Source organism: Peromyscus maniculatus, chromosome 11 (genome assembly GCF_049852395.1).
Source record: "Peromyscus maniculatus bairdii isolate BWxNUB_F1_BW_parent chromosome 11, HU_Pman_BW_mat_3.1, whole genome shotgun sequence".
Classification (NCBI taxonomy): domain Eukaryota; kingdom Metazoa; phylum Chordata; class Mammalia; order Rodentia; family Cricetidae; genus Peromyscus; species Peromyscus maniculatus.
In genome coordinates this window covers 42,907,516-42,932,596 of record NC_134862.1, presented here as the reverse complement: position 1 = coordinate 42,932,596, position 25,081 = coordinate 42,907,516, and the positions used below count along the sequence as shown (strand labels likewise).

Genomic DNA, 25,081 nt, shown 5'->3' with positions numbered 1-25,081 from the left:
AGCCCCTGTCCTGAATTCTTCCCTGCCAAGAAATCTCCACCACCACCCCTCCCCCCCAGCAGGGTTTCTCTGTGTAGCTTTGCGCCTTTCCTGGATCTCACTCTGTAGACCAGGCTGGCCTTGAACTCACAGAGATCCACCTGCCTCTGCCTCCCGAGTGCTGGGATTAAAGGTGTGCGCCACCACGGCCCGTCCAATAAATCTCTTGAGTGAGGTTTGGGTGAGACCTTCTTTGCCCTGGAGCAGAGACAGAGCCTGGGCAGCGCAGAGCAGAACAAGACTGTAACACTGGCTGGGGAAACCTTCCCCTAGTGGAGCAGCTTTGTTACACTCCCGGGGACCCGAGCAGAGCTGTAACAACTTCACTGGGGAAACCTTCCTCTCCAGGGCGCAGAGTTGTTACATTGGGGAAACCTTACCTTTTCCTGCTGCAGGCCTGTAAGCTGCTCCGCTTTCAGTGACTTGTGATATTCCTTGGCTCCCGGCTACCAGGAACCCTTTCCATCCCAGCTGCAATGCTTATAAAGTTTACACAAAACTAGCCAGTATATTTACCTACACTCTATTGCCGTAGCCCTAAGGTTTTTTTTCCCCCCAGTGGCCCTAGAGGAACAGGGGCCTATCTCTGCAAACTCCCCAGCCAAGGTTGCATGAACAAGCTCTATGTGAATCCTGTTGACAGTAGACGGAACGCATTGACCTTGTATAAAAAAGCATGTGGGGGCGGGTGTCTGTTTTGTCACATTCTGCCTCCCTCTCTCTCCAGCTCTCTGTCTCTCTGTGCTTATCTCTCTCTGTCTCTGTCTCTCTGTCTGTGTGTGTGTGTGTGTGTGTGTGTGTGTGTGTGCGCGCGCGCGCGGGTGTGCACGAGTGTGTGTAGAAGCCAAAAGACAACTTCAATTATCATTCCTTCGGTATCAAACCCCAAGGATCTGCATGTCTCTATACCGCCCCCCCCAGCCCCCGTTGCCATCATGCCTGTTTTTTGGTTTTTTTTTTTTTTAAACTGTGGGTTCTGGGGATCAAACCCAGGCTCTCACACTTAGGAAACAAGCACTTTACTGACAAAGCTACATCTCCAGCCCCATCTGTCCTGTGTCTTCTCCACATGTGACCACACAACTGTCCCTCCTTCTGCTCCAAACGCAAAAGAATCCACCCGAAACGGACTGTAAATAGGAAGTCTTTATTCTGTCTTTCCTCAAAGCAGGGAAGGGTGAGTGCAGGCGAGGGGGCAAGCACTCATGAGGAGCTGTGTCCAGTGTCCCGGGGGGAAGAGGGGACAAGCCCTGACAAAATGGCCCTCAGGAGCGCCAGCTTTGCCTCGGCCTGAAACTAGGCTCACTGGGTGACCGAGGGCGTTAGCGGGCCAAGGCAAAGCCAATGCGGTTGTTATGCCGATCGAACTCGGTGTAGAACTTGCGGATGAAGCTGGCACCCAGGACCCAGACAGGCCCAGTGGGTGGCGGTATGTCCAGGCCATGGAGAGCCAATGTGCATAGGTCATCAGTCCTGTAGGGATCCTGGCAAGAAGCCGGAGGCTTGCTCTGTTGCCCATGACACAACCCCTTCCCACCACCCCAGCTTGTATGCCCCAACTCTCCTACATCCCTACATCCTTCCAAAGCCGTTTGAGCCCTGCCTAAATTCCAGCCTTCCTGGGGCAGGCAGGCTCCGTGGTGGTAGATATCAGGCAAACAATGTGTCTACCCTGTGTTCACAGGCCAACTTAGCTTCTAACCCAGACCAAGTCACAGAACTTCTCCAGGCCTGTGAGCATGAAAGGAGGAGAGAACTAAAAAGGAGGGCCACTCAGAAACGGGGAGAGGACTGTCGCTGAGTCACAGCAAGAGTTTTGTTTTGTTTTGTTTGTTTGTTTGTTGTTTGTTTTGGTTGTCTGTTTGTTTATTGGATTTTTGAGACAGGGTTTCTCTTTGTAGCCCTGGCTGCCCTGGAACTTGATTTTTAGACCAGGCTGTCCTTGAACTCACTTGCCTCTGCCTCCTGAGTGCTGGGATTAAAGGCATGTGCCACCACCACCCCGATGGATCTGGGGCATTTTGAAAACTCTGATTTCCAGGTGCCTGTCATGGAAGTTCTGATCTGCTAGGCGAGGCATGGGTACTGGGATTGTTAACAGTTCTCTAGATGGCATGAGCCGCGTTCATGACCCACGGGGCTGGTAGGTGATCTGTACACTACAGCTGCTCCCTTTCGGCAGCCCCTGCCCGCTCTTCTCACTGAGCCTCACCTGTAGCACGTAGTCCAGACTGGTGAGTGTGTAAGCTCTGCCTCCCAGGTGGAAGGAGATGTCCGGGAGGGTGGGCACCTGGTTACAGTCCACGACATACTGGGGGAATGAAGGAAGCTCTTTTCAGTGTGGAGATCTCTGAGAAGTCCAGAGCCCCATGCCAGAGAGTCCTGGACACAGTTTCCGCTCACCCTCCACGGGAGACATGCCACCCATGCAGGGAGGGTGAGGGGTGAGGAGAAGATGGCATGAAATGGCTTTGTCTGGGACTCAGTGCTGTCTGGATGGGTTGGAGGCTGGAGCTAGGTGGTGCTATCTGTGCCCCATCCCAACACCCCCCATCCCCCCTCACCCCATCCCCACCCCCTGCCATTCTCTCCTCCTATTTCTTACTTCATCTGTGCTCTGCTCCTTGGCTCCCAGGGTTTGCATGATCAGCTTCAGAGAGCTCGTAGGCCCCGAGATATAGGATGCACCAGTGTCCACCACTGCCATGCAGCCCTCCGCACACAGCAAGGTGGCAGACCCCACAGATACCCTGTGGAGGCTACCGTTAGACAGGCAGACAGACAGACAAGAAGGCAGACAGGCAGAAGCTGCCAGGCACCCCCTCCCCACCAGTCTGCACATTTTCCCCAATTAAGGGTAGTGATAGAAAGCCGTACAAGTGGTCTGGCAGTGCATTGGAGGAGAGCTGAGGTACTGAGAGAAGGTGCTGGTTGTTCCTTATCATCAACACATAGACTAGAGACTCCGCCTCCTTTCCCTGAGTCCTCTCCTTCCCATCCCCAAATCCCATCCTGTGCCCCCACCCTGGACAGAGCTGGCAGAGAGCAGATAGACTGAGCCATAAGGAGCGGCTGCCCCCGCCCTCACCCCAGCCCACCCCAATCCCAGCGACAACACCAGTTTGGAGGGTTGGGAAGGTTATGATTGCTCACCCCTTCATTGTGATCTGCCAGGAGCCAGTCTTGCTGATGCTCACATAGTGAAAATTGCCTTGGTAATGCCGGGGGTCACTGCCCCCCAGCACCAATTCTCCCCCCAGCAGGTGGGAGTCCCTAAAGGAAAGACCAACAGAAGTTAGAGCCACACACCCGTTGAAACCCGAGACTTCAGGGATGAGGGAAAGTTGACTGAGGCGCAGGGTGGGGTAGAGGGCTTTGGGGCAGAGGTAGGGTTTCGGGGGTGGATGGCAAGGCTGTAAACAGCTGTAATAGTGGCACGCAGAACCCATTGCTTCTCTCCCTTCCTGGCCCCTCCCCGAATGCAGCAGAAGTATTTCTAGGACTGTCTAGCTGCCTCCAGAAAACCATCAGGTTCAGGGACACAAGATAGATGCAAATAAGTCATAAATCATGCCTTCCTCACTTGGAGCAACAGATGTGTGGAGCAGACTCCGGACTCTAGAGTCTAGGGAGAAATCAGACGTGTAAGGGGGCTGGGCCTGAGGAGTGGGAGTCTGTGTGGGTGGCGGCCATGATTCCGGGGGCAAAGGTCCGGGGAGTATTGGAGTTCAGGGCCACATGGGGCTCCTGTCTCCTAAAGAGTTCTGTTGAGGCTGAGAGGGACGTAGAGAGGAGACCTTCTTTGTGGGCAAAATTCAGCAACCCTGTTGTTTGGTAGGGATAGAGGTTAACTCTCACACTTCGGGCAACTGAGTCACCAAAGAGTGAAATCACCCAGAGCTTGGTGGACATGTGGTGCCTAGAGCCAGTCTCTTGTTCCCAGTCAAAGCTGACTGCCCTCACCTTCCTCTCCATGTTCATGATTCTACCTCAGCCCAGGGCCGCCTTGGGCTGGTTTCCAAGGTACTTATGTGTATGTAAAGGAGTTTCTCAGAACCCATGACATACACATATGTGCACATGTGTACACAGGGTAGGTGGGCACATGTTCTGTTCAAGATTCAGTTACTTATATAAATGTCACTTCTTCCTAGCCCAAGAGGACCCCGGCTTACAGATCTGCTTGCTGTCTGTTGCTGGACCCTAATTCCTTCCATGGCCCCTACTTCCGAGCCCCATGCATTTTAAGTCTTCTTTAGTCAGCTCGTCTTCCCCTCCCCCCAGCATTGCTCAAGCATCCTCTAGCATTTAGAACAGCCACCTCCCAGTCCCTGCTTCTCTCTGGATCTTACCCTACACCCCGCCCCAGCACTCTTCCCCGCTGAATTTCCCAAAGCAGCCCACATTTTGTGACCTACACTTTCTGACACCCACTTCCACTCTTAACCACTGTTTTTCTTGCCTCCACTGTTTGAAACACAGACTTCCCAGGACCCCTGACTGCAGGAGCCTCTGACTGGTGTAATTCACTCAAAGCTTCCCTTCCAGAGTCACCGTCCAGAGACTTCTGCTTCCTCTCAGGTTGCTCTAGAGTCCACCCCTCCCTTCCAATCTCATCACCCCTGGCCTCCGTTCTTATCCGTAACGATTTTACCTCCAGCTCAGACCCTCTTTCTGAACCCAGAAATTGGCAGCCGCTGATTCCAAGCCCTGCTGGGATGCTGACCACAGCTTCCCCAGGGCTGGCTGAACTGCACAGAAACCTGGCCTAGAATCGAAAGGATCTGCGGCTTTCTGTACCGGGTGCCTGGTATGCCCGAGGCATTCAGTGTGCTGTATTTCCTGTCTCCCCTACTGGACAGCAAGCTCTATGAGGATGGAGGGTAGGGATTGTCTTGTTCACTGTGCACCCCTGGAGCCTCCCACAGCACGTGGCTCAGAGCACTGACTGGATCAGTGAGAGAACAAATAAGTCAAGGCATGAAGCTGGCTGTGTCTCTGTGGCCAGTCCCTAAGGACTGGATGTTTGATTTCCATTCATTTTAATTGGCCAGTGTGTGGCTCCAGATATGGATCGAGTACCACCTGACCAGGAGCATGCAAATCCTGGCCTGGACTCTTGCCGTTCCTCCAGCTCTCCGCCCCTCCCTGCCTTGGCCTCGGGATCAAAGGCCCACCTGCTGTAGTAGACAGAAAAGACTTCTTCCTTCAGCACCCTCTGGGAGAGAATGTGGTCAAAGACCGGGGTGACCCCGCCGACGGCCTGAGCAGGAAAGCCCATGCCCAGAACCCCATCAAACTTGGCCAGCATGAAGGGTATCAGGGGCAGCTCGGTGACCTCTCCAAATGTCTGTGTCACAGTGATACCACCCACCTGTGAGAGAAGAACCAGAGTGGGTAGAGGTCACCATCGAAACCTGGCCGGGGTCTGCTCTGGCTTCCACAACAGGAACCCCAAAGACACGCAGGTTCTGTACAGCAGTTAGGGTAAGACTATCCCAGCAAGCCTTCACATACTCTCTCAACACATCCATGCTTGGGGGCCAGAGAGATGGGGTTAACTAGTGCTGAGAAAGAGGTCCCTCCAGGCAGGTGATCTGCACCCCTCCCAGAGGCCCATTTTCATGCTAGCCCCACCAGCCCATGCTCAGGATTCCCCATCATAACCAGGGCTTCGCTTTGTGCCCCTCCCCCTGATTTCACGGGCACAGGGAGAGTGAAGTCCCCTGGTCACACTGGTCCCCTCTGGGGCTCTATATGTGTCTTTCCCTGGCCCAGGCACAGCAGGGCCTGTGACTCCACAAGATGGGCTTACACACTGGCTAAAAGGAAGCAACCCATGCCCTGGCACAAACCCCAGATTCCCCAATCTCAGCAATACTCCAAGCCTGGTCTGAATTGGTAAGTCCAGGCTTGTCGCAAGGTTGGAAACTGTGGGGTGTAGGCTTGCCCACACGGAAGTTTGATGCCAAGCCTTGTCAAGCAGTGCCAGCTCCTCTGCGGCGCTGGTCTTCGTAGCTTCCATTAGAAGCTGCCAAGGAGGTTGTCCCTTAACTTGCCAAGGTGGGCCGGAGTACACCTGCCCTGCTCCACATGGGCCCCGTGGGTGTAAGGAGGGCCGGTCCTACTTACAGTTACTATGTCCTGGCTGAGAAAGCCTTTGACCTTCCCTGATCCATAGTGGATCGTGAATTCGGTCCCGTTCTCCATGTAGCTGGAGGATTCCGAGGAGTCATAGAGGCTGTGGATCTCTAGCAGAAGGACACAGGCTCAGATCAGCATTAAGAGTTATTGACCTAGGCAGGAGGCTCAGAAGTGGGGCAAGTGGTGGATGTGGCTAGTATGACTGAAGACTTAGCTCAGGTGTGTGTGTGTGTGTGTGTGTGTGTGTGTGTGTGTGTGTGTGTGTGTGTATGTGTGGTGGGATTCCTGAGTCTCCAGCTTGGAAAAAATGTACACCAGTCAAGGATGGTTTTCTTGGTTTTGTCTTAAGTGCTTATGCTTCCGAGACATTTGTTTCAAACAAAGAATTCTATAGCCATTGCTAACATTGACATAGTGCCAGAGAGGATTCTGGATACAGAGTAGGTGCTTAGTGTGAGGGCAATTCACTAAGGCTATCATTGGAAGAGCCTCAGGACTTGGAATGGGTTTGTCGCGTTGTTTCTGATTGAATCCTAGGGACCCTGGGAAATGGCCTTCCAGGTGCCCAGGCACTTCCCAGAGCTGGCTTATTCACCTTGGTGGCCAATTCAGAAAGATGAGAGACATTTCCTCTCTCTTTCTTGGACCAATGGCCTGGGGCTAAGGGAAAGCAGTTCCCTGGGAAATGGGCAGCCGAGTTAGGCGCAGCAGGAAGGGTTAGGGCAGAGGCACGGGACCTGACTCTTACCACAGGCAGTGTAGAGGGGGCTGCACTTGGTGGAGGGGACCCAGAGGTTGGCTGAGCCCGTGTCAAAGATGACTTTGAAGGTCTGGGCTGGGGTGCCAATGCCAATCTCGCCATAGTACTGGGTCTGCAGGGGTGGAGGGAAAGTTGCTTGGGTTTGGGAGCCTTGCCTGCTCCCCCTCTTGACTCTTGGCTTTCCATTTTTGCTGAAGTATATGAGCTCTGCCTTATCCTCTGCTGTCCTGGAATATAGGAGACTCGCTGAGGCGTGGAAGCCTAATGAGAGTGGCTGAAATAGCTGGGCATGAACGAACCTGAGAGGCAGAGGCATGTAGATCTCTGTGAGTTCGAAGTCAACCTAGTCTATACAGTGAGTTCCAGGCCAGACCATGTCTCAAAAACAAAACAAACTGGGTGGCGGCGGCGGTGGCGGCTGCTGCTGCTGCTGCTGCTGCTGCGGCGGCGGCGGCGGCGGCGGCGGCGGCGGTGGCGGCGCACACCTTTATTCCCAGCACTCAGGAGGCAGAGCCAGGCAGATCTCTGTGAGTTCGAGGCCAGCCTGGTCTGCAGAGCAAGATCCAGGACAGGCACCAAAACTATACAGAGAAACCCTGTCTCGAAAAACCAAAACAAATAAACCACCACCAGCAAGACAGCCTCATACTTCTCAGCTGTAAATAGCTCTCTAGAGTACGCAGGTGCTCTTTGGCTCAGTCAAGCTTGGTGGAAAGAGAGGGGCCTGCTAGTCCTCGAGAGAAAGGGAAATAGCAGCTGAGCTAGGCACTCACGTCCAGGTAGTTGGTGAGGACCACGGGGGAGGTGCCGTTGCCAAAGGAGGACCTCTTGGTGAATTCACCCCATTCAGCGCTGAGCTTGGTCATGTCCACTCCGCGCTCCTTCAGGATTTCCCGGACGGAGGGCATTTTCTTGAGCAAGATCCTGCTCCAGGGTAGAAGGGAAACAGAAGAGTCATGTAGTTCCCCAGCATCCGCAGAGTTCTTTGCCTTTGGTACGTCTATCACTAACCCTCTCCCATGTACCTAAGGATCACTTCTTGTGCCCTGGGGTTTTTACAGGAAAATATATAAGCCTCTTCGAGTACTTGGTATATGGTACTAAATAATCCCCAAATCCCTTCTGTTGTCTCATTTTAAGTAGATAAGGAAATTTTTTGTCCACCCATCCATTATCATCATCAGTCATCATCATCACCATGTGTTGAACACCTCACTGTGCCTCATTGTTCTGAATTGGGACATAAAGGCTCTTGACCTCTCCTCTGATTGACAGGGGAGGCAGTGCTGTGTAGGGCCTGTAGGTGGCAGCAGATGCCCACAGCAGGCTTCAGGGACTTGGGGGGACCCCCGGGGTATCACAGAACCACTGAACCAGACTGAGATAGGCCAGTGTCTCTAGATTGCCTGTGTGCCTCAGCTGGGGAATGATGTGTCTTTGGCCTGAACCCCAGGCTGTTCGCCTCACACCGGCCATCCTCCAATCACCTTTGACTGGCAGAATGTTAGAGGTGTACGAACAGCAGCCCACTGAGCCGCCGAGGAGCTGCCTGGCACATGCCCTCACACAAACCACAGGACAGTTAGCGCTCTGTTTTCCAGTTGAGACATTGAAGGCTCATAGGGGTGAAGATGACTCAGAAATGCCAAACTGAGAGTCCATGCTCCGGCTGGCTGTCTTTGCTACCCAGGGCTGCCAGGCCCAGACAGGCACGAAGACCGTTTTGCAGTCAGAGGAAGGTACCTCGAGCCCTGGGCCAGGGAACTCTGGAACAAGCCCACCTCGGTGGCGGTGTGCTGTCCCGGACACACAGAGGCCCTGTTTCCTCTCCACCACGAGTCCTAACCTTTCTTGCTGGCACTCTGTTTCCTCACTTTCCCTGCCTTGTCCCTATTTCACACCTATCTGTGTGAACTCCAGCAGAAATGACTTACAGTCCTCCCATAGTTTACTCTTCACAAGTATTTTCACACTTACTTTATTCGATCCCAGCCATCCCACAAGATAGGTGCTTTTATTATTCCTGCTTTATGGAGGAGGAAAGGAAAATATATCCCAACAAGCTCTACTCCCCACCATCTCCTGAAAAGGTCCCCTGCTTTGCCACACTTTGTGGCCCTTGCCCTTTTAGAAAACCCCTCCAGAGTGGGGTTTTTCTGCACACAATGCCCCCGCTCAGGAGGCAGAGGAAGGTGGGTCTCTGTGAATTTCAGTCCAATCTGGTCTACATGGCGAGTTCCAGACTCCATAGCGAGGCCCTGTCTCAAAAAGAAAAATAATCCTCTTCCATTCCTCTCCTAGATCTTTAGTCCTTCAAGGCACGACCAGAGCATGCCTGGATGCCCACCCCAGGACGCCAGCCCAAGGGGCCATTTCCCCCGAGTGCTCCCCACCAGCCTAGCCTATGAGGATGGAGCCACATGGTGCTGAGGACATGCTGTGTGACTCTGATAATTCTCTAACCTTTCCAGCCTCTGACACCTTGATGGCTGTGTCTTGCCCAGTCACTGCCCAAGCTAGGCCGGCTGCCTTCAGCTTGGAGGTTGGACATGGTGTGTATGTAAAGCAATGACCTTGAGACCTTTCAAGGTGACTTGTACAGTACACAGAGCCTGACCCCTTTTGGTGATTCCACTCTCTCCGTCATATGCTTTTGCTTTCTTAGGCATTTGTCCTGGGGTGGGATGGTGGGAAACACAATCCTCTTACCACACTCCCGCCACAGCAGCTGCTCTCTCTCTCTCTCTCTCTCTCTCTCTCTCTCTCTCTCTCTCTCTCTCTCTCTCTCTGCAAACCTAGGAGCAAAGGATGGGGAGGCTTCAGAAACAGAGGCCAGGGGCCTCAGACCTTCCGGGAGGACATCCCTAGTATCCTTATCGGCAAAATGGATGCTGGGGGTTGGGGACGCGATTTGGGATGGAACAGCCTATCAGATCCTACCACCAGATAGACTCACAACTTTTCTTTTTCTGGTTGAGACAAGGTTTCACTGTGTAGCCCTGGCTGTCCTGGAATTCACTCTGTAGATCAGGCTGGCCTCGAACGCACAGAAATCCTCCTACTTCTGCCTCCCGAGTGCTGGGATTAAAGGCGTGCATCAGGACTTCCCCAGACCCCGTCTCCGTCCCCAGACTCTGACTCTGGGTGAGCCTTCTCCTAGCCTTGCCTCTTCCCTGTTCCTGCCTTAAGAAACCTTGTTCCCATGCCAGGCAGTGGTGGCGCATGCCTTTGATCCCAGCACTCGGGAGGCTGAGGCAGTTGGATCTCTGTGAGTTCGAGGCCAGCCTGGTCTACAGAGTGAGTTCCAGGACAGCCAGAGAAATCCTGTCTCTAAAACAACAAGAAGAAGCCTAGCTTCCACAGGCCTGGAAATGCACTGAATCAATCTTTCATCTTCCCCTCACGGGGCTCCCAGGAGCCTTTCCTTATCCTTACTACACTCAGTGGTAACCCACACCATGACCATGGCTCCTTTTTTTTTTTGGGGGGGGGGGGTCGAGACAGGGTTTCTCTGTGTAGTTTTGGTACCTGTCCTGAATCTTGCTCTGTAGACCAGGCTGGCCTCAAACTCACAGAGATCCGCCTGGCTCTGCCTCCCGAGTGCTGGGATTAAAAGCGTGCACCACCACCGCCCAGCGGCCACGAAGCAGTGTCTTTTATGATCCTGTTTTAAAACGGTGCACTAAAACTTGGTGAGATTAGCTTGCTGCTGGAGCTGGCTTTACTGCTAGTGAAGCAGAAAATTGAACCTGGAAAAATCTAGAGGACCTGCACCTGACCTCTTCACCATTCTCCTTACCTGTGTCCTCCTCAATCAGTGCAGTATGAATTTAGGCATCAGAAACATGTGGTCCTCTAGAAGAGAATCCGAAGACAACCCTTCCAGGCCTAATTAGTTATGGCTGTGTGGCATTGGGCACGTCACTCAAATGATCATGACAGGACTACACATCCATGGCTGACTGGCTATAAGAACCGGGTGACCCAGCGTACCTGAAAGCTGAGAGCGTTATAAGACGCCAACCCCCACACCCTGCCAGCCCTTCTCTGCCCACGTTACCGTCCAAAGGTGGCTGTGTCTGTCGGGAGACTGAAGGCACAAGAGCTCCAGAGAATCAACCAGAGTCCGCAGAGCGGCATCCTCCTCCCGTCCATCTGGTTCAGCCAAGGCTGTCTAAGATCTGTGTGGCCCCAGAGCCCCTGGCCCTTCTTTTATACACACATACCCGGGCTCTGCTGTGATTTATTACCCCCAGGACCCGTGGCAGGGCAGCCCTCATAAATCCTGCCCCGTGAGACCCAAGCTAGGTAGGTGAAGGATAAGCAGGTCCTGGATGAAGAACAGAGTGGCTGGGGGTGGGGGACAGTGTTGGTGTGGGAAGCATGGCTGAGCCCGGGGACAGCTGAGTCCCTGTCTGGCCTGGCCCTGCCACCTCTAGCTTAGACAGAGGCTGAGGAGGAGCTCAGGGTACAGACAGCACAGAGCCTGAGCTTCTCAGCCCCAGCTCGGACACCACGGCCTGTTGCTCAAAGGCTGGACCCTCTGTGTTAACGCTTGCGTTACCTCTGCCTGGCTCCTCCTAGGGTCCGTCCTAGTCTCCCATCTTGCTCATGGGTGATTCCATGTGGCTGCTGCTGGGTGGGAAAAGTAACACCTCATCTAACCTCTGGCATCAGGGAGTGGCATGGGGTGTCCTCTGCAGGGGTGGGTGATGGTGGAAGAAAAGGCAGTTCGCAAGGACTAGAGGGGACATGTCTCCAGGGCAGCTGGTTTCCAGCTCACCCCCTCCTAGCGGCTCTTCACTCCCTTAGACCTTTCTCTCTGCCTCCCTCCTCCTCCCCTTAGCCTCACAACAGCCTGGCAGAGCCATCTAAATGCACCTGACCCCTACTGCCCCCAGGCTGGCAGTACTGATGCCGGCTAAGGTGCCCTTCTGCCCTTGTCCCTGTTTACTTCTCAGGGACCACTTCAAATAGCTCATCCATTCCATGAGGTAGACCCTCACGGACGTGGACCATCTTCCGCTGTGGCCTCTCACCAGCCCTCCTCGGGTGTGTGTGTGCATGTGTGTGTGTGTGTGTGTGTGTGTGTGTGTGTGTGTGTGTGTGTGTGACCTCCATCCCCTGCCTCTTGGTGACATGTGGAGCTTGCAGCTTATCAAATGAGGGAACCAGTGACTGGCAATGGGCAGGGAAGAGCCCTAGAGTCTACCAAGAACTTGCTGTGTGACGTTGAGATTGGATGCCCCGCTTCCCTTCTCGGGGTCCCCACGATGCAGCTGGGTGGACCCCGAGGGCAGGCCTGGCTCAGATGCACCAGCATTTTAAGTAGGTGTTATGAGTGCTGTCCTGCCAGCTGTGGGCAGCAAAGATGATGGGAGGAGCTGGTCTCTGTTGCCAGATGTGCAGTAAGGAATGTGTTTTCACCTTGGAGACAACACCCTCCCTTGTGAATTTTCAGATGTCTGGGGATAGGTAAGGACTTCTGAGAACTTCTCCCAAAGGAGATGTCTTGTCAGATTAAATAAGCATTGATTATACATGTCTCTAGGCATCAGAGGGCTCCCTCCCTCCTTCCTTCCCTCCCTCCCTCTCTGTCTCTCTCCAGCATTCACTTAACATTTATTATGTATGTCAGGCTCTTTGCAAGTGGCTGGAGGTTGTTTTGTTTTGTTTGCTTGTTTATATAGGCAGGGTTTTGCTATATAGCCCTGGCTGTCCCAGAACTCGATCTGTACACCAGACTGGCCTTGAACTCAGAGATCTGCCTACCTCTGCCTTCTAAGAGGAGGGATCAAAGACATGCATCACCACACCTGGCTTAGATGCTAGAGTTATAAAGTTGACAAAAATTAATTTCTGCTTGCGGAGCTCAGAGTATTAGCATTTAGGCATCTGTACTGGCCTGCCCTTGGGGTCCTGACAGGATATCTCCACTAAGAGCACCCTCTGGAGGCATTTGCTATGTTTCCTTATAAAAGGCGGGCCTTGCTCACCTCCCATCTCTTTCTCTTTCGCTCTTGTCCCCAGGGACCGGTCTCTGCCCCTTCTCCCCCCTCCCCTCAATACACCTCCCATGCGGGTCCTGTTCTATGGCGTGACTCCTTTCTCCTGCCCCTTTTAAAATGCAACACAGAGCCTCGGAGGAAGGATTGTTATTCTGACACATGAGTATACAATAGCCAGTCCCCAGAACTAAAATAGTAAATGAATGAAAACAAGTAAATCTACATACAGTTGTGCTGATGAGTAGTACGTCACCGGGACTTCCAGAGGACTCCTCCAAGGAAATCACAGGAGCTGTGACCCGAGGCTGCACAGGCAATGAATAGTTAAAGAAACAAGACTCGAAGAAAACACGTGCAAAGGCCCTGTGCATGGAGAAACGTGGTGAGGTGAGGCCCAGAAACAAGTCCGTGCTTCCTACAACAGAGAGAGTGGAAAGAGATGTCCCACCTCTGGGGGGTTGGGCCCTCACCCCCGTTGCTTGGGGAGCTGTTGCCTTGCTTGCTGACCTTGATCAGATGTCCTCCCTATGCTAATTCCCTGCCGGTTTCCTTCCTCCTAAACAGCTTACCCGAGGTTCCTTGTTTGTGTATCCTGCATATTGGTGTAATGCTAGAATGTAAAACATCTGTAGAGAACTTTTGCCCTCCCAGGTTCTTCCACTGTGCTGTGAGCCTGTATTTAAGGCCTCTTCCCTCCTTCAATAAAGGGCATTCTACTGAGGCGGATGACCAGCTGTCTTGTCTCTGTTTTAATCCTCAGCCCCTTGCTCGGACATGGTGAGCGGGCTTGATACACTTCACGCCACTGTACCTCACGTATGAGGTAGTTCCATTATGAGATTGTGAAAGGTTCAGGTAACTTGCCCCAAATCACAGTGACAGCATGTGTCAGAGTCAAACTATAAATTGCATGGAACCCAGAACCCATTACAGAGCTGAGCAGAGTTCCAGACAAGCTGGGTTAGCCAAACCCAGCAGTTTAAGCAGTTGTAGGTTTACCGCCAGAACAATGAGGAGCCTCTGATGATTACGAAAGGAATGATGTAATCAACACATTTTGCAGAGGTAGCCTGGCTTTGTGGACTAGCAAGGACTTGGTGTGGGTCCAGGCTGGCATGGCCCATGCTAGTGAGAAGGCCATGGCACTGGAGCGTGCCTGTGCTAGGGTGGGTGGGCTTGGAAGGTAGAGGAGTTGGGAGGAAGGTAGGCAGTCAAATCTGCAAGGCCCAGCAGGACATGGGCATAGAGACAGAGAGCAATGGTTGAAGTCTTGGTGATTGTGTAGTGGGGAGGGAAGGGAGTTGGGGGAGACCCTGGGTTTGAGGGCATCTTGGGTGTGGGCTTCCTTTGAGAAATCCCAGAGGTGATGGTAAACGACCCGGGGGAAGGGCTTATGCATCATTTAACACAGATGTGAATGAAATGATCCTGGGAGAAGACAGGAAGCAAGACCAGTACTCCAATAAACCAGCATGGAGGAGCAGTCTGCAGACAAGGCCACCATGGAGTGACCAGATAGGTGATTATTCTTTAGTTTTTCTTTTTGGTTTCTCAAGACAGAGTTTCTCTGTATAGCCCCACTGTCCTTGAATGTGCTCTTTAGCCCAGGCTGGCCTCGAACTCAGAGATCCATCGGCTTCAGTCTCCCCAGTGCTGAGATGAAAGGTATGTGCCACTACAGCCTAAGGTGATTTCAAATAGTAACTCAGAAGGACCAGAAGAAGGAGAGGGAGGCAGGACTAATGACTCCACACAGGAATGGGTGACCCCGGGAGTGGGTGACCCCTCCTCAGGAACAGAAGGCAGGCAGGCAGGCAGGTTATGTGGGAGTAGTTGGTCGGTTTGGGATTGGGAGCTGATGGTATTAGAACTTTCTTGCTCCCGAGACTGTAGTCTTCCCCAGCCAGGAGGCTCGAGGAAACATCCAAGGTTTTGAAATGATTATGGGGAGTGAGGAAGCCGATCTCGGAAACCAGAGGATTGCAGAGGCTGAAGATGTTTAATGGCGGGAGCCTAGGACTTCATAAGGAAGCCAGCTTGCCCGGTTCCTACTCCCCAGCACCTAGAGCACACTGTCCTGTGAACACAATTGCAGTTAGCATGCTCGTCGGAGCAGCTGTGGCTCCTTGCTAGCGACCCTCAGGATGGAGCCTGTTGACATTCCTTCCCAGAAGAGGGGGCTGAGGCCATTAGACCCTCCTGAGACTCCAGCTGCTCCTCCCTAGACCAGATGTAGGTAATTCTGCCCAAGCGGCAGGTGGTTGTGCGGTCTGGGGGAGGCGCTGGGGTACAGAGACTGTGGAAATCTACCTGAAGGGGGCGCTCCGCCTATGCCGCGCTGGGGAAGTCATCACCTGTGCTGGGGTGAGACCTTTGGATGGTGTAGCTGCTTTGGGATTGCTCATACTTTGTAAGGAAGCCTAATCAACTCCTTGGTTCAGCAGACCGGACTTGAATGGAATCATACTCTGGCCTGTTGGTGGTTTATCTGGAGTGAGTAGATGTTTGTGTCTCCCCAGGAAAAGACCAGGCAACAGTTCCCAGCTGTTTAGACACAGACACAGGAAATATGTGTCGGGCTTTACCCTAGGGTTAGGCAGGTGATAAGAACAAAGGAATTTATGGTCTTAGCAAAAGGAAAAAAAAAAAAAAAGGAAGAGGTTTGAGGCTGAATCTCACTCTATAGCCCAGTCTGGTCTCAAAGTCATGATCATTCTGTCTTAGTTTCTCAGGCACTAGGATTACGGGACTGTGCCCCCCAAACCTAACACAAACTTTTACTGACTGAAGAACTGTGGGCCTAAGGAGGGAAATCCAGATAGGACATGATGAGCCAAACTAGAGTGCAGAATGAAGTGTGAGCAGGGGTGGTGATGACAGCTGAGTCCCAGGCTGGGGTGGCCAGTCAGAGGAGCACGTCAGGTGATAAGTGCAGATTTGGATGTGGATGATGGCTAAGGTGGAATGGGGGTGAGGCTGTTGGGAACGGGATGTCCAAGGAGCTGGAGAACTCTACACCAAATGACCAACGCACATTTAAAGGTATAGTTCAAGCTGGCCTTGAACTTGTGATTCTCTTGTCTCTGCTGCGTCAGCATTTCCTACTGGTATGCGCTATCACAACCAGCCACCCAGGGAACGAGGAGGTCAGGGTACAGCCAGGTCACCATCTGCGTGGTTAGTGATGTCACTGGGGAGGATTACAGAAGGCACAGGGCGGAGGAAGCCTGCAAGTTGGGAGCCAAAGTCTGTAATAAATGACAGGGCAGGACCTCCAAGTCCAGCAATAACACAGTGAGTGAGTGGAGAGGGGCCAAGAAGAGAAGCAGGGCTAGAAGGCCAAGGTCATCTGCTGGTGTCTACGTCAGCCTGGGAGGCAAACGAGCCAGCGCCCCCGGGGACACAAGAGGAAACCAAGATCCAGAAGGACAAGCACCGTTTCCTAACTCACCGACAGTGGGTGCAGCCACCAGGTGGTGGGGCCCTGCCCCCAAATCCCACTCTCCACACCTTGAGGGCCTTGCTGATATAGAGTCCCTCGTGACTCTCAGGGGAGGGACTTCAAACAGATGATGTCTTTTTTTCCATCTTGGTTGTAATCTGTCATGGCTGAGAGAGTGTCGACCCACTTACCCTTTTTCTCCTTCTGCTCTTCCCAAGCCCTAGAGGGGAGGGGGGGAGCATGAGGAGAGGACGGATGGGAAGGGGCCGTGGGGACTGGTGACAGACAGCACAGACCCACCAGCCACCTTGATTGGGCAGCTCTAGCATGCTTTGACCCCTCAGCGGCCCCGTGACGTAGGCACAGCTTACCCCCAAGGCTCGGACGAGGGTGCTGATGCTGCAGAGTGGAGGAAGGACAAGCTGAAGGTTTGACCCTGTAGCTTCCCTGTGGCGATGGGTGTTAGGATGGATGGGAGTCCAAGGGGATGAGTGCTGAGCTTCAGCCTGGCCACAGGGAGTGATGCCAAACCTCCAGACCGGGGCATAGCTTCTTAGCGCTTCTCTAGCACAGGCTAGACCACAACACACTGAGGCAGGACCTTCACAAGTAAGTTAGGGTGAAATGTGGACTCTTCTAAAGTAAAGGCACAAAGCTACACAGAGAAACCCTGTCTCGAAAAACAAACAAACAAACAAACAAACAAACAAAGCTGGGCAGTGGTGGCGCACGCCTTTAATCCCAGCACTCAGGAGGCAGAGCCAGGCGGATCTCTGTGAGTTCGAGGCGAGCCTGGTCTACAGAGCGAGATCCAGGAAAGGCGCAAAGCTACACAGAGAAACCCTGCCTCGAAAAACCGAAAATAAAATAAAATAAAGCAAAGGCAGGCCCAGGGGTCCACTGCAGGCAGCAGACCTGGGCCTCAGTGGACCTAGCACCCTGTTTCCCAACACAGCCTCATTGGCATCCATCCTTGCCTCTTGTCAGTGTGTGCAACACACCTCCATCAGGGCGGTGTGTGTGTGTGTGTGTGTGTGTGTGTGTGTGTGTGTGTGTGTGTATGTGTGGTCCCGGGGTCGGCTTGGCCCTGGGACCAACAGTACATACAAGTGTGAAAGGAGAAGTGTGAGTGTTTCACCAGGAGAGGGACACCACCCAACATGTGCTCACTCCCAGCTGTGGAAGCAGATGGAGCAAGAGAAGCCGCCAAGTGGGCCAGTGCCCTGACAATGACTTTGCCTGTTGTTTCTAAATTTAAAAAGTTATCCTATGTGTACCGAGCGTTCTGCCTGCATGCAACAATATGTTCCACATGTGTGCAGTGCTGGAGGCCAGAAGAAGGTGTCAGATCTCCGGGAACTGAAGTTACAGAGGATTGTGCGCTGCCATGTGGGTGCTGGGAACGGAACCCAGGTCCTCTGCAAGAGTAGCAAGTGCTTGCAAGCGCTGAGCTGTCTCTCCAGCTGGCCAGTGTCCTTTTCATTCCCTCTGCCTCCACCTTAAGGCAGCCCCTGGCCGTGGAGTGCTGGACATGCTCATCATCTGGACTGGACACTGGGCATCACCCCTAAGCAACCTGGTGAGGACCTGGAAGTGAACCAGGACCCTGAGAACAAGCCCGGATGAGAAGCTGCAAGAGAGAAGCCCCAGGGTGACCTGAAGCCCTTTCGGGACTTTGACAAGGAAACCCCGGGCCAGATGCTCTTGTGCAGCCAACGATGCAGAGGAGAGGCCCGAGACGTGCAGCAGGGAGGTACTTGACCTTGGTTCCACGTGAAGGAGCACAGACGCCTGGAGCCATGTGAGTGTCCTGGGACCCTCCATGGTCACACCGAGGCTGATGCTCAGAGGCTAGGAGGCTCCCTAGGTGGGAGGGGCCAAGCTGACAAGGGTGGTCCAGCATTACAGTTGACCCTCTCTGTCTTGACTCAGCCCATTGGCCTGTCTGACTCTGCCGTTTCCATTGTTGGGGAGGGGGCAGTTCAGGTAGGCCCTCTTTTCCTTCTGGACTCAAACCTTCTGGCATCCTGAATCATGGAACAGAGAGTGTTCAAGACCCTTATCAGGTCATCTCCCAGACCCTTAGTCCAGGGGTCTAGTTCTTCTCCCAGGGCTCTCCATGATGCCATTCCTAGGACCAGGCTGTATCACGTCACCTCAAGGTCAAGGTTAAGGAAGTGGAGCAGAGTAGGGCAGAGGAGAGAATTTTGTTGACCCACTCTCCGCTCATGGGGCAGCGTGGATGTGAGAACCAAGCAGGAGAAGCATAAATCTAGCTGAGCCCAGCTTTCCCACCGGCCGACAGAGGCCGTGGTCAGTATGACAGCCAGGAAGTCTCTCCAGAGACTGTGATGTCGAGGGTTGGTCTTAATTTGGTTTCCAATCCCATCCACCTCCACAATCACGGGAGGTGCCGTGGTGCCTTGGGAGGACCAGAGCGGAGGGAGGGAAGGACGAGAGGTATCAACAACCTTGTTTGCAGTTTTGAAAGGGACATGGATTCACTCCTGGCCATCAACATGTTATATGATACCTGCCCAGGGATCTTAGTCAGTGGTAGGGAGAGGACTCATCCATTGTAGTGTTTGTGAGCCAAACATCTCTGGGCCAGCCCTGTTTCTGTTCATAAACAGCAAATGGATACACAGAAGGAAGATGGGAAATAGACACGGCTTCCTCCCTGTCCCCTCCTCCCCATGCCCTCCTCCCCATGCCCCCTCCCTGTCCACCCTCCCCATGCCCCCCTCCCTGTCCACCCTCCCCATGCCCCCTCCCTGTCCCCTCCTCCCCATGCCCCCTCCCTGTCCACCCTCCCCATGCCCCCCTCCCTGTCCACCCTCCCCATGCCCCCTCCCTGTCCTCTCCTGCCCATGCCCTCTTCCCCATGCCCTCCTCCCCATGCTCTCCTCCCTGTCCACCCTCCCCATCCCCATCCCCCTTTCCGTCCCCCTCCATGTCCCCCCTTCCCCATGCCCCCCTCCCCGTCTCCCCTCCCCATTCCTGCCCCCTCCCCCTCCCCCCTCCCGTCCCCCCTCCCGTCCCCCCTCCCTGTCCCCCCTCCCTCCCCCCGTCCCCCCTGTCCCCCCCCCCTTCGTGCTCCTGTCCCATGTCTGCTTTGTTTCCCATCCCTGTCAGGACCCAGCTGGCTCTTGAGAGATTTTTCAATCAGAGAACTGACGCTGAACTCAGCAGGGATGAGCAACCAGGGCCTTGAGAAGGGCCCAGAATAGAGTTGAATAGCCACCCTTGTGTGGGTGGATACAAGGATGATTACTCAGAGCCCCAGGCAAGGTGCTGTGCTTGGGACAGAACCTTGGGGATGGGCTGGGGATGGGGGTGGGGTGGGGAACCATGTGTCCTAATCTATTCATCGTGGGGACCTTGGTGGGGTCAGGGCTTTAGCCATGAGGTTGGGATCATCCCAACCTGAGACCCGGGGAAGCAGTGACCCACGGAAACTGAAAGTGAGTCTCACAGGCCTCAGGAGCTGTAGGGGTCCAGGGGAGGAAAGGGTTGGCAAGGGAGCAGGGAATTGGTGGGAGAGCCTAGTGGAAGGTTCCCGAAACAAAGGGCATTCAGTGTAATGGGGCATTCAGTGTAAGGCACTCCGATACAAGCTAGAAATACAGACTTTCCAACTTCCATTGGGGATCTTTGGTATTGAAGAAGCTGGGGGGCCAGTTCACAGAGGAGGATGTGGTAGGGAGAGGGCTCAGCGGTGTCAACATAGAGACCCGTGGGTGATGCAGGGTGGGTCTGTATGGGGGTGCTAGGAGGTGTGAGCTGAGCTTCACCAAGCAGGAAGCTAGCTAGAAAAAGAAGAGAAAAACTACTCCAGTTTAAAGAGGAAAAAAAAAAAAGTGTCGGAGCCCACGGGGTTTCCTAGAGGCTGTACCCAGCAGGACTGCACGGGAGGTTGACTGGACCACGGGCCTGGGCACCAGGGCTTTGTGAGGGTCAAACTAGCAAGGGGGAGGTCTTTTGCTCCACCCCTTGGCACTGTTATAAACAGACCTTTGGAATAAAGTTCTGGGACCGTTTGGATAAGGATCCAGGCCCACCTGAGTCCTGTGTTTTCTCTGTTTCTTTTCTCTCTATTTATAACTAAGTCTCTTATCCCTCAATCCTCAAGAGTTCCTGGGGTAAATAAGTGTGTGGGGGGGTGGGGAGTTGGTCCTCTACAAGGAAGAAAAGAAAAGGGAAAGAAAGCATTTATGATGAAAACCAGTATTCTCCAGCCCTGTCCTCACTGTCAGCCCTGATCCCCAAGGACCACGGCTCCCTCCCCCACCCACCCCCCAAACACACCCCTCCCTGGCCAATCTGCCCTACTTGGTCACAGGGCATCTATGCTCCTGAACATTGTAATATGCAACCTGCCATTTCTTAGTGCTAATTTTTGTGATTTTTTTTTTTTTTTTTTTTTTTTTGGTTTTTTTGAGACAGGGTTTCTCTGTATAGCTTTGTGCCTCTCCTGGAACTCACTTGGTAGCCCAGGCTGGCCTCGAACTCACAGAGATCCACCTGGCTCTGCCTCCCAAGTGCTGGGATTAAAGGCGTGCGCCACCACCGCCTGGCTGATTTTTTTTAATTGATCCCTCACAGTAGAAGAGGCTTTCTCTCCTAGTCCACCCTCCAGGTTTTGACAAGACAAACCCTTGTGGTTTTTTTGTTTATTTGTTTGTTCGTATTTTTTTTTAAAGATTTATTTATTATGTATACAGTGTTCTGTCTGCACATATCCCCGCAGTCCAGAAGAGGACACCAGATCTCATTACAGAGGGTTGTGAGCCACCATGTGGTTGCTGGGAATTGAACTCAGGACCTTTGGAAGAGCAAGCAGTGATCTTAACCTCTGAGCCATCTCTCCAGCCCTTGTATTTTGTTTTTTTGAGACAGAATCTCTCTATGCAGTCCTGGCTGTCCTGAACTCCAGCTGTAGACCAGATTAGCCTTGAACTCACAGAGATCCGCCTGCCTCTGCTTCCTGAGTGCTGGGCTTAAAGGTGTGCGCCACTATTCTGGGTAAAAATCGTGCTTTCCCTGTGTATTACAGTTGACCTCTGTGGTGCATGCTTCTCCGTAAACCCGCCACTGACCCCCTCTTTGGGCTTTTGTGACCCTGTGACTCTGCCCGGATGCTCCTGGTCCCACACTCTGGCATCTGGACTGCCCAGAGTCACACGGGCTCCTCTTTGTCGCTGTCCCAGCTGCTTGGGGACTTTTCAATTTCTGCCCTTGCCTATGTTTGGCATGGGCTCTCGGAGCTTCTTGAAAAGGGGTCAGGAGAAATGAGATAAACATTTCTAGGTCTGGAAAGTCAAAACATCTCTGCACTGCCTGAACTTACTCTAGGCAGTCTGGTTACAAACTGAACTCGACCATGACCTCGATGCTCTACAAGAACCCCCCCCCACTCCCACCCAGCTGCAGACCATGCTCCTCTTCTGGAAGTCTTCCTGGAGTCAGTTTTCTTTTCTTTCCTTTCTCCTTTCTCTTCCCAGAACGAAAGGATTTTGTAGCTTATGCTTTTCTAAGATTTTTATATTTTGTCTCCTGGTTTCTTTTTGTTCGTCTTCCCAGCATTCCTCAAGTGTATGCTCCAACTCTTTTTTTTTTTTAATTTTGCTGTTATGTGTTTGATTTCCCAAGTTCTCGATCTGCCTCTTCCTATTTTTATTTCATCTTCTATATTTTTATAGATGCAAAATTTCCCTCTTACCTCTCCCCAGTAAGATATTAATTATGGAATGATTTTAAATGCTATCATCTCTGATATGAAAACTTTCATTGCACAAAAATGAGAATAGCCGGGTGGTGGTGGTGGTGGTGGTGGTGGCGGCGGCGGCGGCGGCGGCGGCGGCGGCGGCAGCAGCAGTGGCACACACCTTTAATCCCAGCACTCAGGAGGCAGAGGCAGGCGGATCTTTGTGAGTTCGAGGCCAGCCTGGTCTACAGAGCAAGATCCAGGAAAGGCACAAAGCTACACAGAAAAACCCTGTCTTTAAAAACCAAAAAAAAAAAAAAAAAAAAAGAGAGAGAGAGAGAGAATATACTTAATACTACTGAGCTGCCCACTTACCGATGATTATGATGGTAAATTTCATGTTTTAACTATACATTTAAAATGTCCTGGCCTGGCTGTGGTGATGCACACCTTTAGTTCCAGCACTCAGAAGGCAGAGGCAGGTGAGCCTCTGTGAGTTCAAGGCCAGTTGGGTCTAAATAATGAGTTCCAGGACAGCCAGGGCTATGTAGAGAGACCCTGTCTCAAAAAAAAAAAAAAAAAAAAAAAAAAGCCCTCTACACTTTCTGCATCATCTGTTTTCTCTGCTTTGGTCTTCTGAACACCAGGCTTTCTCGGGTCTCCCATGCCTCCTCACCTCTCTACTCACAGGGTTAAGAGCCAGGGCAGGTAGGAGGGTCTCTGCAGACTGCACTAACCATGCTCACAGCTGGCTCTGTCCACCATAGGTTTCTATGCTGGGGCACTCTCCACTATTGGAAGGTCTTTTCTCCAGACCTTACGTCTCCTATCCAGGGACATAAACCTTGCTGCTTGCTTGGATTCCCGGAGCAGAGAAAGGGAACTCAGGCCTCACCTAAGCATCCACACAGTGCCTCCCCGCAGCCACACACTCTCTCTCTGCCCAGATGTGGCTCTACCCTCTCTCATGCAGTCCTCAGGAGAGGAAACTGCCTCTTCCAGGAAGACTATCCAGCCAGCAGGAAAGGCTGGACGTGTAGGCTGGGGGTGACAGAGAGGGCACCACACTAACGAAATCTCACAACTGTATACGGAATTTTCAGCCAGTCTCCCGTTTCTGGGCCAAGCTTTATCCACAGCTAATACTTCCCATCCAGAGACATGGTTCTGGGTACTGGGTTCGAGTCAGGAGCTTTTCTTGGCTTTGTAGTTGAAACTTCCTTTTGCTCTGCCACCCCCCACCCCATGTAGTTTCCATCTCAAAATCTTGACATTGTTGCTCTTCTTTGTGAAGTGTGTGGTAATTACCTTTATTACTTATGTGTGGGGGGCAGGGAGGGGATTGGGTATGAGCATGACATGCTTACCTGTGGAAGTCAGAGGCCATCTTGGGGGAGTATGCTCTCTCCTTGTACCACGGAGGTCTCAGGAACAGAACTCAGATTCGGCAGCAGGGGCCTTTGCCCATTTAGTCATCTCTGTTTTTGTTTTGTCTTGTCTTAATTACATTTACTTACTTATTTCCCTTCTTAAATCTCCTCTCTGTCCTTTGGGAGTTGTGGTGATTAATCTTTGTTGTCAACGTGACCAGATTTAGAATCACCATGGAAACGCTCCTCTGTGTGTCTATGAGGACGTTTCCACCGAGTTTTAACTGAGAAGTGAGGGCTCACTGTGAACGTGGGTGGTAGCATTCCGTGGGTCCCAGACGGAGTCAAAAGGAGGAAGTGAGCTGGTACGACCAGCTGCTTCCTGTCTTTGTCATCCCACCTTTCCCGCCTTTGAGGACTGTCTCATCTCAAACTGTGAGCCAAAATAAACCCTTGCTCCTCAAGGTCCCTCTCGTCAGCTAAGTGACCCTGCACAAGCGAAGTGGCTTTGTACCATCCTTCCTCCTGGTGGGAGATCCGCTCCCACATTTACATCCAGGGTACTCTTGAGCAGGGAGAAGTGAGAAATTTTTAGATAGAGAGACCTAGATGACGAGGAGAGGAAAGACAGAAACACAGGATCGCCTCGGGAGGACCTGGGTCAAAACCCAACGGTCCAGAGCTTTATTCAAAAAGGGCTTTTCATAATAATGCCAGGGGGCGAGGCAAAAAGACCTGGCCCTTGCTAGATACAACCAAGTGTAGACCCTTCCAAACACCTGGTACCCAGTCCCATGGTCCAATCATCCTCTCATGCAGCCCTACTAGGAAAAGCAAGCTCAGATCTCACTAGGAGACCTCTGTGGGCTCCAACACCTCCTCTGCTGACTTTTGAGAGACTGGTCTGGTCACAGGCACAAACAGCTCAAGTGTGGTCCTTTTCACTTCTTGTGATGTAACGCACTAAAGGGAGAGGAGCAGACTGCATCAGACTGACATTAAGGAAATCACAAGAAAGCACATCCCGAGTGATGATGCTATGGCTGCTTGTCAAGTCTTACTCCCCTCCTACAAGAGAAGCCAGCCCTACCCTAGGCACCCCACTTTGACTCAAGTAAGGAACCATGTTGGGCTCTGCTATCTTTGAAGAGGAAAGACGGGCAACAGAAGCAGTCAGGGAAGAGCACACTAGCTCTTTGGTACTTGATGTCCTTAGTCTTCTTGTGACTACATCTGGGCCCAGGCAAAGCTGCTAACAGAGAGAGGAAACAGGGCAAAAGGCAGGTCTGAGGCTCTCCTGCTCTGGGGGCTGTAGGCAGACTTTTCTTTCTCACCCGCTAGTTTCCAAAAATCTGACACAGAGGCTTAATATTAATCACAAATGCTTGGCCAATAGCTCAGGCTTGTTACTAGCTAACTCTTATATTTAAATTAACCCATATTTCGTATCTATGCTTTGCCACCTGGCTTGGCACCTTTTCTCAGTACGGCATGCCCATCTTGCTTCTCTTTGCATCTGCTCTTGACTCTTCAGACTCTGTCCTTCCTCCCCACAGCATTCTCAGTTTGGCTCTTCTGCCTAACCTTATCCTGTTCAGCTATTGGCCAGTC

General features: G+C 52.6%; 1 protein-coding gene across 1 annotated transcript; it reads right to left on the bottom strand.

Annotated features, from left to right (window-relative positions):
- Positions 1-1,170: 1,170 nt before the first annotated feature.
- Ren (renin) lies at positions 1,171-13,762 on the bottom strand. The gene is made up of 9 exons (XM_076547409.1): positions 13,179-13,762; positions 7,717-7,867; positions 6,932-7,055; positions 6,172-6,290; positions 5,217-5,413; positions 3,193-3,312; positions 2,645-2,789; positions 2,252-2,350; positions 1,171-1,523 (listed from the first exon to the last, which is right to left on the bottom strand). Exons 2-9 carry the CDS (start codon positions 7,849-7,851, stop codon positions 1,362-1,364), a joined length of 1,101 nt encoding a protein of 366 aa, XP_076403524.1. The 5' UTR covers positions 7,852-7,867; positions 13,179-13,762; the 3' UTR covers positions 1,171-1,361.
- Positions 13,763-25,081: the final 11,319 nt, after the last annotated feature.